Source organism: Ambystoma mexicanum, chromosome 1p, assembly GCF_040938575.1.
Source record: "Ambystoma mexicanum isolate Mex_15411 chromosome 1p, UKY_AmexF1_1, whole genome shotgun sequence".
NCBI lineage: Eukaryota > Metazoa > Chordata > Amphibia > Caudata > Ambystomatidae > Ambystoma > Ambystoma mexicanum.
This window is the reverse complement of record NC_090921.1, coordinates 1121176773-1121191407: the sequence shown is the minus strand read 5'-3', so window position 1 is coordinate 1121191407 and position 14635 is coordinate 1121176773. Positions and strand designations below refer to the sequence as shown.

General features: G+C 44.1%; 1 protein-coding gene across 4 annotated transcripts in view; it reads right to left on the bottom strand.

Moving 5' to 3' along the window:
* The window catches only part of ADCY7 (adenylate cyclase 7), a 1256803-nt gene that overhangs the window by 300037 nt on the left and 942131 nt on the right, over window positions 1-14635 (bottom strand). For all 4 annotated transcript variants that reach the window (XM_069604769.1, XM_069604771.1, XM_069604772.1 and 1 more), the window contains one exon: window positions 12721-12764. In XM_069604769.1, coding sequence (XP_069460870.1) covers window positions 12721-12764 — 44 coding nt within the window. The remainder of the gene's footprint in view (window positions 1-12720; window positions 12765-14635) is intronic.

Sequence of the window (14635 nt, the reverse complement as noted above, 5' to 3'; positions counted from 1 at the left end):
ACTTGTTTTGTTCAAGGAACATTGGGTGAACCAGCTAGGAGAAGGGAGTCATTCTCCTAGCTCCACGAGGATCTTGTATAATAGTTTATTATGGAAAGGTTGGAACTTTTACCATGAGAAGAAGTAGCGTCCTTTGCATTCAGGAGAAGGGAGTCATTCTCCTGAGTCCCAAAAAGAACCAAAACTTTATTATTGTTTATTGTAGCGATAGGGATAGCATAGGAGCTCTTGACTGGGATGGTGCCTTTTGATTTGGATTTTCATTGACTTCCTGATGAGCAGCCGAGTTTCTTTAGTTTAGGCAGGGAAACCCTATTAGAGTTAAGGATAGATATGTTTACCTTTTTTTCTTTGAATAACGGTTTATAGCAATGACTATGGCACCTCTTGGTTAGTCTCATCATTCCTTGTCACTACAATATATTCAAATATATATATATCTATATCTGAAGAAGCCTGTGTGGGTGACACGCGTACATCATGCTGCCATGAAAGTTCTTTTAATGAATTAAACAAAGGAAGGCTATTGATAGCGACACTCTATGTGAAGGCGTTAATTTTCTGAAAATGTGGAAAAATGCAGCCCTGCAGTGCGAGTGCAGTGAACCCTCACACCAGTGTGAGAAAATATGAATATATTTATAAATATAGTGGGCGAGAGAGAGAGAAACCAAGAGAGAGAGAGAGAGGGAGAGAGAGAGAGAGATGAGAGAGAGAGAGAGATATGTAGAGAGAACAGGGTGCAGGAAACCTTAAACCTGAGAGACGTAGATAGAGAAACCAGGATGTGAGAAACCCATAAGCCTGAGAGAGTGGCAGACCGAAAGAGTGCAGGGTACAGGAAATGCTTAAGCCTAACAAGTGACAAAAGAGAGAGTAAATGGTACAGGAAACTCCGAAAGCCTGAGAGAATGTGAGGGAGAAAAGGATGTAGGGAACCCCTCAAGCCTGAGACTGAGGAATAGGTGACTGCATTCTGGAGTCACAAACTGTGAGAAAGAAGGTGGGTGAAGATACCCTGAAGCCCACCTTAAGTTGGCCAAGAGGGACTTAAACTCCAAGGAAAGACAAGAATCCTCTATCATCCTGAGATTAGTGACACCCGAGGTGGTGGTGGGACTGAAAATGAGTTAACCATCCTGAATTTATTTCCCGATTTTGAGGTTTTGCCCCATGTACGAAAACCCTCATTACACATTGAAATGTTTCTGCCAGTCTTGGTCCAATTTCTGATCCCTGTCACCCTCATGACTAACATTTTTTTAAAAGTGTTTAGATAAAAAGTGAAGCCTACAAACATGGGGGGCCCTTAAATTAGGTACAAATATTTTGTACAAGTTAGTGTTTTGCCAAATACTAACAAAGTCCATCATATTACAATTTTAACACTAACTCACACTGCCTCACTGCATCACAATACTTTATTTAACTATACTATGGATTAAGATATGCAATATTTAAAGAAAGTGTTGGGCAGTGTGAGCTAGAAGCCACAGCTCTTTTTGTTTTAAGTTGTCACTCTTTTTCCTCCTTTCTTAAATTGCTGTGTGTTTGACAGTGTGGGTGTTTGTGCATGTGTGTATGTTCCTGAAAGTGTGAGTTTGTATGTTTATAAGCTTAATCCGAGCATTCACACTTTGCTTCTGTACATTGAGAGTGTCTTGTTTGTGCCTGCAGATTTCAAGTGTATTGGATATCCAGACTTACAGTCTGTGCATATTGTATATAGCTACTGTGCTTCCATACCTCCTACGTGTATAGTGTGTGGTGCACATGTATACTAGATGCTTATGTAAGACCTACTTCTTCATTTGTTTCAAGAGGGAAGGTGCAAGTGCATGTTCTGAGAGTGACCAATGGTTACTTGCATTACAATCGTAATGTATATTTGTGTGTTGTTTCTGCTTATGCATATTATGTGTGTACTGTAAGGAACTCATGGTGGCAACAGTAAAGACAGACACAAGTGATCACAGGTCAAAACGCCTAATCTAAACCTAAATCTAAAATGGGAGCAAGCTACGACCATCAAATAATAATAAGGCAGTCCTAGTGGCATCTTGTCAAATAAAAGGGCCTATACTAAAAAAACCTATTGCCAATCCTTACAACTAAATACAAAAAGAGTGTGGGATAGTGTTCATAAGAAAGAAAGAAGTGTTCAAAAATGATAAGTCAGGATGTGGTAGCCAGTGGTTTCCCTTCCCTACGTTTTGAGCACGGGACAAGGCGGGACTCGTGAGCACAGCACACTCTCGAGCTTTCCTAGCAGGAGATGACAGTTCCGTTCTCAGGTATCGGGACCGTCAGTGGTTAAATCTCTTTTCTACAAAAAGTCTCTTGTCGCCGAGGACCTGATGTGTTCAAAAGTAACAAACAAAAAAATCCTTTCCAATTTACGTTGGGTGAGGACTTCACCCCTGGCTCCCCCTCTTCCGGGCTCAAACCCTTCTCATGTTTGCCTCCCTTCTGTCGGGTTCACTACGGCATTCAGGTGTCATTGTGTGATGACTTTTCAGCCTTGGTTCCCCCTCTTCTGGGCTCAGACCCCTCTTGAATGTTAGCCTCCCCTCGTTGGGTTCACTACAGCTTTTTCCAAACAATTTCAACTGTTGCATTCACAAGTTTTAATGTCTTTTTAAACAATTCACTGTGGACCTCCCTCTGTCGGGTTCACTCGTGTCAACACAATGTTCCTTTTGCTTTCTCACTTTTCGGGATTCATCTCCCTTAGCTTTCCAATGGTTTGTCAGTCAAAGACTTTCGACTGTACAGAGGATTTTGCTAGACCCCTGTATGACCACTTTGACCTTTTCCTTGTGGATCGGCCAAGGCCTTCAGGTATCGACAGTTTCAACAAAAGGGAGATCAACCAGAGTCTCTCGTGTAAGTAGCCACGTGGTGCCGTACCCCTTTGCAGCTGGTCTTCTCCTAATTTGTTAATTTGTTAAATTGAACATTCCTTCATTTGCCATTTGTAACCTTTGTTTAACACAGTTCGGTTTCTTATCGGTTCTCCACTCGACTCACTGGCTGTGATGAACTGCTTGGCTTTTCTTGTCTCTGGAGTCAAGGACGGTACCACGCTAGCAAGCATCTCTCCCTGTCCTGATTATCAGTGGTCGGAGGGCTCCGTATACCGTTGACATCTGCTGCAATACATGCTGTCTTTTGTTTGCGGCCTTACGATTCCTTTTCTGGAGGCTTAGAGGGTCTGGGTCGGAAAGGGCAAGGTCGTTTCTCGCCACCTTTCTCCATCTCTTGAACTCCCATACTTGGAGCAGGCTCGTCGTGCGGTCTGCCTTGCTCACAGTGTGCTCTCGGGCTCCACCTTTTATCCCTGTGGGGAAGGGAAAGGGCCGGCAGGTGTGTGTGTTTCTGATCAATTGCCTGACTTTGCCGGACCCTTGTGTTGACGACTGTGGTGTTAGTCCGTTGTCTTTCGTGGTGTAAGAAAGTGTTTGTGTCGGAAAGGGGAGTGGGGCGTAGAGTGTAGGAGTATCCTACGATGGGGAAAAGGTTTTATAAGAAGTGGGATGCTGCGTCTCACCCATTGGCGTCCTACTTCCACTCCCCGAGGACCCTCATCCAGGTGTCCTCCCTCACTGGTCCACTCCCAGGAACTGGGTCCAATAGCGATGGCTGTGTCCTGGCCCCCTGGATGACAGATCCCTGGGGACTAGTCAGGGAGACACCTTCAGATTTCTCACAGTACAGAATGTGTGTATTATGCTTACGTGCATTTGGAGTGTATGGAATGTGAGTCTGCCTCAGCCACATTTTACTTGTGTGAGGTGTGTACATAATGGGGAAAGACTGTGTGGGTGGGGGTGTTTTGTAAGTGGGATGTGTATCTGGGGGTGTGAATGCAAAGTTAATCTGAGCAACGGCATTAACTGAGAGGGTCAGTACATGAGAAGACATTTGTTTGACAAGGAAGAAAATAAGCCATACCGAATTTTATGAGTCTGGGACCTGCACCCAAAATAAGTGAAGAATACATTGTTCAAGACAATCCTACACTTGGCCAAAGGGAGTGTGCCAAGTTAGTTGATAAATAAGAGAAGCATAATGAGTATATATTTTATTTTGTGAATATATTTTATTAGAGTGTAACCTAATGGGTGTTGGTGACATTTTAGAGTACAAAATGGCTATGTTATTTGCAAAATTAATCATGTTCGAAAATGACACTTTTATTGTTGATCTAATGAAAGCTTTTACCAAAATGGAGAAACAAAAGGATCTAAGAGTATTTGATTCAATGCGTAGCGTTTACCTTAAATGGGTGAAAGAAAATTCCAATCAATGGCTTGAATATTCTTTAGTCAAGATTAAACACACACTGAGCATAGCAAAGAACGTAATATGGATAATCTTGCTACCAAAACCAATAGTGGGTTATTTTTAGAATTTTGAGTGAGGGATTCTACACCAAAGTATCAAATTGCCTTCCCCGATTGTAAAACCATCAGACGATACTGGCTTTTCAAGTACAATATCTGTGATACATAGGAAGGCCCACTAGAAAAAGGTTGCACCTGTCTGGACCCAGTCAGCGCCCTCACCCCGATAGACACAGGGGTGGAGCCCTCCTACGCCCTCCTACACTGCAAGAGCAGCTACACCACCACCTGATCCCGACCACTGCAGGAGCAGCTAGACACGAGCCGCGACATCCAGCATTCGCTCTCATGAGGCCCGCAACAGCAGCTGATTTCCTGCTGATCTAAGGTACTAGGAAGAATGAAGCTGCACACTTGATGCCATCTCAGGCAGCGCTATTAACCACGCGCAAGCCGATGGCTGCCGTTTCGTTTGCTTTCCTTTCCTTTTGATCGGTTGCTAGGTAACCACGACAATCCTCCTCATAGGCTGCACTTGGCGACCAGAAGGCACAAACCGGGCCCACAACGAGGAAGGCCCACTAGAAAAAGGCTGCACCTGTCTGGACCTGGCCAGGCTGTACCAGTCGCAGTACACTACCTTTGTAGCCTTCGCAGACTAACGCCATCTATACGATCGCTTCGCTGCACACACACTCTTCCGCAGCCATAAGACCCATACCCAGAACTGTATGGTGCCTTTGGCATTGTTTTCGGCTATCCTTTGGACACGATAAAGGTATGTTTGCGCCTGTTCGTGCTCCCCCTTTACTGCTGCACATTTAAGGTAGGACACCTACTCCAGTTAATCCTTGACCCTGACTCGCAAACTCACACCCTGGCTCCACCTCTGTCAATGAGCAAAACAAAAACTACAAAATGTTCTCTGTCCCTTCTGTGCCATGCTTAGTCAGCCCCGTACCATAGTGCTCCTCTGTTGTGCCTAAAAAAGTATTTTCTGCCTAATTTGTACTGTTCCCACCAGCCCCGTACCATATTGCTGCTCTACTGTGCCCAAAAAAGTATTTTTGCCTAATTTGTACTGTGCCCATCAGCCCCTTACCATATTGCTGCTCTGTTGTGCCCAAAAGTACCTTTGTCCACTTTTCGCCGTGCGCATTCAGCCCCATATTGTACTGATGTCCTCTGGTGACTAAAAAGTATTTTCTGTCCAACCCGTGCTTCACGCGTCCCCCACTTACCAATGCATCCTGCTAAAATATCCCAGCCACCACACATGCTTATTCACCAGTACTCTCAACACACCATTCTCTCACTACACACCCTCACTGCAATTATAATTATACTAGCCACACTCTTGTAATCGAATCTAACCACCCCAATGTCACCCAACATGCATCTTTCCACCCTCTCTCCTCACATGCTCGCATGGCCAGCCATCACTGCCCACATATGCAACTTCTCCACCCTTCCAGACTCCCAAACATTCTTAGGATCCGGGAACTCCAGGCTGAGAGTACGCAATGAGCCTTCGCTACACCCGAGCCTCCCCAACTTCTCAGCTACTCCTCACTCAACCCACCTGCACTCTCTCACCTCCTACTACCAAACTTATGCGCCCCACCACCCCCTTAGCGACCCCCCTTCCATGCTCCACCAGCTCCCCTCTCACACACCTCCCACCCTAAAATGTTCAGGCCTCCTCTTGCCCTCAAATGTGCCCTTATCAACGCCTGATCTCTCCCCGCCCACGTCCTCGAGATTAACAACCTCATTACCACTCTTGACCTAGACCTACTTGCCATCACGGAAACTTGGCTCCACGAAGAATCCAGCCCAGCCATCTCTCTCGCTCTCCCACAGGGTTATTCCATCCTCAGACAGGACAGACAGCTTCTTGAAGGTGGAGGTGTAGCTCTCATATCCAGGGATGAACTTTCCATCAGGATATGTAATCACACCTTGGAAGGGATCACCAACCTCCTCTCAGCTAAACTGTCCCTGTCCGCTAACAGCACTATAAACATCCACATCATATATAAGCCTCCTGGCACAGCCCCTGACATCCAAGGGCACCTCCTCCACGTTCTAAGTAATAATTTAAAAAGCTCCAACAAAACTATCTTACTCAGGGACCTCAATCTAGGTCTCACTGATCCCAAGGACAAAGCAGCCACGGCCCTAGCAAAGGAACTTAAAGACCATGGGTTCACGCAAAAAAGTTACTCACCCAACCCACTGCAAAGGCTGCACCCTTGACTGGGTAGCAGACCTCAACTGCTCATCCACCATAATCTCTAACTTGGCTTACCCTGGACGGACCACAATTGCATCCAATTTTCCGTCCCCACCGAGCCTACCACTAAAGTAGTTTCCTATGCCCCTCCAGCCAAGGTTAGAAGCCCCATAACATTAACAAAAGACAACCTTTTTCCCTCCCTAGATGTCCTAGAAGTCTAGGAACTCAAACCCCATTTGCCAATCATCCCAGCACACTCGCTGACATCTACTCCCACACTGACATCTCACCCTCTTCAAAGCCAAAGCAAAAAAAAAAGAAAAAAAATCCATGCATCCCAACTCCTGGTTTACGGATGACCTAATAGCCCTCCGCACAAGCAAACGCATCGCTCTAGCCAACTGGCAGACCAACCCCAGTGATTCCACTAAGATGGAATTAAAAAGGCTATCCATACTATATAAAAAAGCCATATTCAATGCTAAGTCCAATGCTAACTCTAAATCCAAGGAATTTTCCTCCATTTTTAAAGATCTCACCACCCCACCCACCAGCCCTGATGAGATCATCAAAGATGAAGCGTGGTGCTCCAGCATACAAGAAGCCATGCCAAGCAAAATTACTCTTCTCCAAGATAAAATACAAACACTACGCAAAGCGCTACCTAAGTCCGACCATCCTGCTGTGCCTAGCGCCCCCCGCACAAGCCTCCTACCACCTCTTCTCCTTCAGAGACGTTTCAGAATCGGGAGTCATAGATGATCTCCTACATCTCAAACCCTCCATGTGTAAAGAAGACATCTGACCAACCAAAATGATTAAAACTGCACAGCTTCCCTGGCCCCCCTCATCACAGCATTCATTAATGCCGTATTTACCACCTGCACTATCCCCTCTAGCCTAGAAGCAGCATGGGTCCGCCCCCTCCTCAAAAAACCTTCCCTAGACCCTTCATCCCCTAATAACTACCGCCCTATCACCACTGTCCCATTTTGCTTTAAAATCTTAGATAAAGCCACCCAAAATCAGATCCAACATTTCCTAGAGTCCAATGCCATCCTAGGGAAAAGGCCATTAGGATTCCGTAAAGGCCATGGCACTGAAACCGCCCTACTGGATCTTAAAAATCAGATGATCGAGATAATGGACAAAGGCAAACCAGCCCTCTTACTGCTTCTGGACCTGTCAGCCACATTTGATCTCATTGATCACAAAATCCTCGATGCCCATCTCACCAATGAAGCCCACTTCTCTAGACAGGCCTCCAACTGGATAACTTCCTTCTTAGAAGGTATAGCTATGAAGTTCTTCTCTGACCAGGCAGACGCAGCCCCCGTCACCATCCACTGCGGAGTTCCCCAGGGCTCCTGCACGGCATCAACCCTCTACAATCTGTTTACCAAGCCCCTTTTCGACAAACTGGACTCCTTTGGCATAGCTTACACCAACTATGCTGATGATACTCAAGTACTTGTCCCTCTCAGTGGCTCGTACGACCTTGACTCTGCAACCATTCTTCAAATATACGACATCATCCAAGATTGGATGGCAGACAATGGGCTATGCCTCAATGGAGACAAAACGGAGATCATCATCATAGGCCCCCAAAGAAATACTGTCCAAACTCAACCATAAATACAGCAATTGTACGATCATCCCCGCCTCTTCCTCAGTGAAGACCTTTGGGGTTTATCTTGACTCCACCCTGTCTATGACCCGACAGGTTAGTGCTATAGCTTCCACCTCTGCCCACACTACCAAACTAATAAATGCTATAAAACCGTTCCTTTCCAACCAAAACTGCCTATCCATCGCTCGAGCCCCGATTGGAGCTAAATTACACTACTGCAATGCGCTTCTTGCAGGCACTTCGTCCAAAAACCTAAATCGGCTCCAAATAGTCCAGAATAACGCGCTTAGGGCAGCACTCAACATCCCCAAAAGAGATCATATCACACAGGCTAGAACGAATGCCCACCTGCTACCGTTTAAGGAGAGAATCACATTTAAGACACTCACATTAACACATAAATGCTTAAGCCTCTCGGCCCCTACCTACCCAGCAGAAACCATTGCCAGAGATACCTCTTTGCGTCCCAAAAGATCTCACCACACCAATCAACTGCACATCCCGCCCATCAATAGGGCCAAAGCAGGGGGGATCAGCTTCCCTCAATTAGCACCCAAACTTTGGAACGCCTTGCCCGACGCACTCCGAGCTGAGACCTCCCTTGCAGATTTCTGCAAAAGCCTCAAAACTACTCTATTCAACTAAAATGCTCTACTTCACGCCGGGTGGAATTTTACATGTTGTTTGTTATGCCCGTAACTAAGTATGCTTTCCCAAACACACTGCCTAATGCCTGTAACTAAGTATGTATACCCTATCACAATTCCACCTAACTAAGTATGCTTTATTCTGTAACCAGTCACGATTAATTGTAACAGTGTCACAATGCCTCAGGGCTGCTGTGCGCTACATAAATGTTAATAAATAAAAAATACATTGAAATATTGGGAGCAAATCGTAGCATTGATAAGCAGCAAAGACTATGTAGACTTTGTGGGATAGTAGCTATGGAATCTGCAAAACATATATGTCATTGTGAAAGTCTTGATTCTTTGCGAAGAAAATATTTGCTGTCATATGATAATTCAAGTAACAATGTAAATATGAATGAAATATGGGAAGCCCTGGTATATGGAAATGAAATGAATTGGATTTTTTACATGATGAAATTTTATGAACTAATTTTATCTATTTTAAAGGAATTGTCAACTGATACGCTGTTTTAGTAGTAACTGATTTTTATGAAGGTTCTTAAAGTTGTTACGTCTGTTTTTAATTGGAATGTTTTAGTGCTGTTTTTCTATATGTAAAGCCTTTGTTGGCTATGTACATATTAATCAATAAATAATGAGTATATTCGTGTGAGCTGCCTATTGACATTCGGTTGAGAAAGTACAGGCCGGAGAAGCCCCAAAAGGAAAGTACAGGCCTGTAAGGCCCCGAAAGGGAGAGAAAACCCACAAGAAGGATTGTAGGGGAAAGGCCTACAACCTTCACCTTGGAGTCCTACAGTTTTGAAAATGTCTTTATTTTTGCCACTTGTGATCACCCAAGAGGCTGGGAACTTTTCTGTTGGTTGGCTCTCCACAGAACATTTTACTTTAGGAAGAGATCATCCTTGCACAGTTGGTTTAGGTTATTAGTGTTAGGGACAGAAGTAGGCTTTTTGGGACATGACAGTAATGGACCTTATTAGCTGGGCATTTCCTTAATTCATTTAGAGGCAGCAAATCGCCCCTTAGTTTTAGGGAGAGAGGGGCATTTCTACAAACCTTTTTCATATGATAAAGGTTTCTACCCAAATACATGACACCATTGTGTCCTAGTCTTACTTCTGCAACCTCACAATCCCCATGGGTGTACTTCAGGATGTGGACGTACAGAAGATATATATATATATATCTTAACAATGACATCAGGGCAACTTTATGTACGTACATATGCAGACTACGTCATACCTAAGCATATATTTAAGAAATTGAATCAATGAAAAATGCATTCTATAAGGACGAGTCATGTCATTATCCAATAAATATTTCAGCAGCATCCTAACAGACGCACAGACCTATTTAAAAAAAAATAACTAGTAGACATGTACTCAGTTCACCATCTAAGATTTAAACAAGGTGATACTGGCTGCAGGTCCATTCTGGCAAATCAGGAAAGTGAAATGACTACAGGCCATACAAACATGGAAAGAAAGATCTAAAACTAAGCACCAAAGTCAAGCTCCCTTAACTCTGGGTATGTCCAGGTTAGACTATGGCACACATAATACCTACCTGAGACTAACGGCCTGTCTCAATTCTCGACTTCAACATCTCCAGAATGTTGCAGCACCAATGTTAACTGTATAACTAACTGAATAGAATTGTTGACAGCTGCACTGAGATCTCTTCAATGGCTGCCAATCAAGCAGTGTATACTGTTTAAAGCTCTATGCATTGTACACAGAGCCAACCACTGCAACAGCCATGTTTTACCAGGAACATATATCTCTGCACACCTGGATGGAGTCTTCAGTCAAAGGTGCCCCTTCTGCTTTAGCGCAATCAGGAGCATCAAGGTTCTCAGCACCGGCCACAACACTCTGGAACAAACTCTCAGTGACACAGGATAATTGATGATAACCTCATATTAGGAATTCCCTAAACACCTAGTTGTTCCCCTAGTAACTCAAAGAGGAACCACAAAGCTATGCTTCCGTCAACCTGCTAGTGCTCAGAAAAGGACATAACATGGCACCCAAGAGAAATGTAACATAATGTATTAAAAGCTGTCAAATAAGAGTTGTGCAATAAGTCATAGGGGGTCTTGAACCCATACTTGCCTTTCATGACGTACCCATCAACGGGTATGCATCTTCCACATTGCTTGATAACATGACAATGTACTCTATCATGTATAATGATGTTTTCTTCATATAATACTTACTACCAGAGTTCTGCCTGCTGCAAATAACAAATGCTAAATTAATGTCACTCAGTAGTCACCCAAGTCCTAGCCGGAGCATACAAAAAGCTCAAAGTTGGATTGTCAGGGGCAACAGGACATTTGAGATAGTAAGAAAACTCTACATACCATACAATAACGGGGCTCGTTGCATATCCAGTGGCAAGACACCACTGAATGTGCTGCCCCCCACATTAAGGGCAATAGAATCTTACTGGCCCTTCCTGGCCTTACTGGCCTACTGGCCCCAGGACCGTGACTCTTTGCCTACACAACACTGCAAGATGAACTAAGAACTTGGCTCTGTGCCTAAACGACACTCCAAGACGAACTAACATCTCCCCTGTCTAGTCTTTACGTGAAGTGCCAGCTTTTCTGGCCCTGGGTCTGCAATCTTCATGCGTAACTGGTTTCACTAACAGTGCCCTGATACCTCAGGGCTAAGGCGCTTTACAAATGTAAAAAATAAATAAAATACATAAATATACGGTGTGCTGAAAAGAAACCCTAAAGATGTGCAGTCACCTTATACCGCACCCACTGATACATTTTACAGCTTATCACATATGTTCAGTTGGAAAAAAAATACTCAGTCACTCTGACTTCTGACTCCTTGAAGATGTGTACTCAACAGTAGACAGTGATCCTATGGTCAGACTTAACAGGTAAAACCTTTGAGGGCAATCTGCAGAGCATGGTCAATTAACGCAAATACATGTTAACACCCTGCATGCAGTATAACAACCTTAAAAAGATGAGCAGTTTGGAAAATATGCATTTCCTCTACCCTTTCATCCATGACATATTTGGAAGTAAAAATAACTAAGAGATTGACCACATTTAAGTACATTGTTTCAGATGATTACAACTTTTTGGGGGATCCCTGGCATGGTAGCAGCAGACTGCATTATATATGTCTTCATTAGATGAAGCGTGTAGTGTTACCTTTGCCCAGATCTGGAAGGCACAGGGATTCATGAAATACTTGCTCCATGGATTCCCCGTCAAACAGATCCCATCCCAAACAGCAAGGCCTGGATCCAATAACCCGGAAGGAATTAGGTTTTGAGCATGTTTCTATTCTTTAGACATTTAGAAAGCGTGGAATTCAGGATCTAACTATGCTGGAAAGCGGTGTCTAGTCAGTATGTCGAAAAAAAAAATGTAGAATGTATTTTTTGTATTTAATACGTTTTTTGGGGGTTTTGGTAAGTAAAATAAAGTGTAAAAAAAACGGGGTTTTAAAATAAAAATGTTTAAATGAAACATTCACATTTTTTATTTCGACATAATGTTTTCAACATTTTTGCATTTGAAATAATTGAATTCGAAATATTAACTATAAACCCTGGAAAGATTCATTCTAAGCGTCCCCTTTGTTCACAGTGTACAGCTCTCTAGCCAATCAGTTCTAACAGCTGTAAAGGCTCAATTCCAAGATACTCTTCGACTAGTGGACACTAACTTGGGTGGCGGTCACCTACCACTCAACAGAGCGGTCCGGGGCAGGCACTAACACGTCAATAATAACCAAACCTAATTGCTCATGTAAATTCTTATACTGAGATTAAAAAATCAATGCGAATTTGCTACAGAATCTTTCAGATACTTACCCCTCATTGGCTGTCTGATGACCAATAGCACGCAGGGGTATCTCCTAAAACACAAAGTATTGAAAAACATAAGACCAAAAAATTGCTGTCAATATTATTGCTGCCAATATTTATTTATAATAAAGAATAGGTCATAATCATACAATTAATAAACAGACATTGTAGACCTCCATGACGGTCAGATAATTGATGACTAGTACAATCCAAGCAGTACTCTGGAGGTCATGGCCTCACTCAGCAACTACAATGATGATCACACCCCCATCCTCAGATGCTGAAAAGCTGCAATGGTGGCTGATAGTAGTCAAACATGGCATTATCTTCCGATGCCGTATGCACATTGTTTAGCTAACTTAACGTCTTCAGCAGCCGGCATCCAAATGAAGATATGATAAGTTATCTATAACGCGCTTAATACCCAGAGGTTTCTAAGCGCAGACCCGGGGATCGAACCTGTGTTGCTCCGTGTCGTCTTGCTTCCAAGGCGAGCACGTTCTCCCTAAGCTATCCTCCCGAAACAAGGAGTTTAAAAATCATTTCAGAAACCCGCACAAAGGACATTTTCATTAAAACATGCATCGATAGGCTGCAACTGGTTGGTGAAGGCATTATCTCTCCAACCACAGGCCCTAGGCAGTGCAAAATACTACTGTTTTCATTTAGCGGTTTTTGTTCTTTTTATTCTGTTGAATTTGTGTTGGCAGATGTGCAAGGTGTCAGAGCAATGTGCAGTTGTCCGAATGTTGGTTCAGTTTGGATGGCAGTTTTGGGAACGTTAATTGGTTATTATTTTAGTAACTAATTGGTTATTATTTTAGTAACCATAATTGGTTAATTTAAGGGCTTTCATTGTTTTGCATCGAAACAATAATGTCCCTTTAACAATGCTTCTTCAATGAATATCAACATTATTTTTGTAGTATACACTATTAAACCTACACTAGCCACTGAGCATGCCCCTGCGATCTCTGCCAAGGATATTGCCTTAAGCCCTGACCATGAAGTCCCCAAGCCACTCAACGTGGGCATGGACTCCAGCTATGTCCAGTGATCACTTTGCGGTGGAAGACTTCTGCACCGCCCCTGGCTCTCCTAAATCACCCCTCAGTGGTCACCGACATTTCCTTCACCCATGCCTTGGGCCACCACGAGTAACTGGCCATGCCCGGAGTCCTGCATGCTACTTGAAGTGGCCACTGGGCATGGATGACAGCCAGTTGCAGTAGCCGCTTTGCCCTTATTGATGGTCCAGGACCACTCTCACTGGGATACGACCGTTGGCCAACCCTGTGCACCTCCAAGGCATTGGTAACTCAGCCTGGCCTGTGTTCGGGCTCTTTTGCCCTGGTATTATGCTTAGAAGCCACTGGCCATGGAACCCCCATATAGTCCCACTCAGGTTTGCGGCCCACTGTCAATGTCTGCGTCCATGAGCAGTGGCCACTTTCTTCAGGGCGTGGCATTTGCCCACAAATGTTCCTGCCAAATCACATGAAGTGGCCACTGGGCTGGGCCTGCAGACAGGCCTTGTGGCCACTTTACTCTCATTGTGGGGCTGCAGACCATTGGCCATGGCATGTGGCCAGGCACTGTGACCACGTTGTCCCAAAGGGGGATCCACCAAAGCTGTCCATGGACAGTGGCCACTTTGCTGCGGGCATGGGACCTCACCATGCCACCTGAAGTGGACACTGGGTCTGGCCCCCGAATAAACCCAGATATTACTACTTAGATTTTGGCCCTTTTTGGTCCATTTTAAAATAAAACAGTGGATGGATTTGTACCGAATTTGCAAACGCCTCGATGATAAAACACACACCCCTTTCAAATTTCTGTTGCAAATTCATCCATTGGTTCGGCTGTAGGTGTGAGCAAACCTATCCCTACAGAAATTGAATGGGAAAACCTGTTTTTC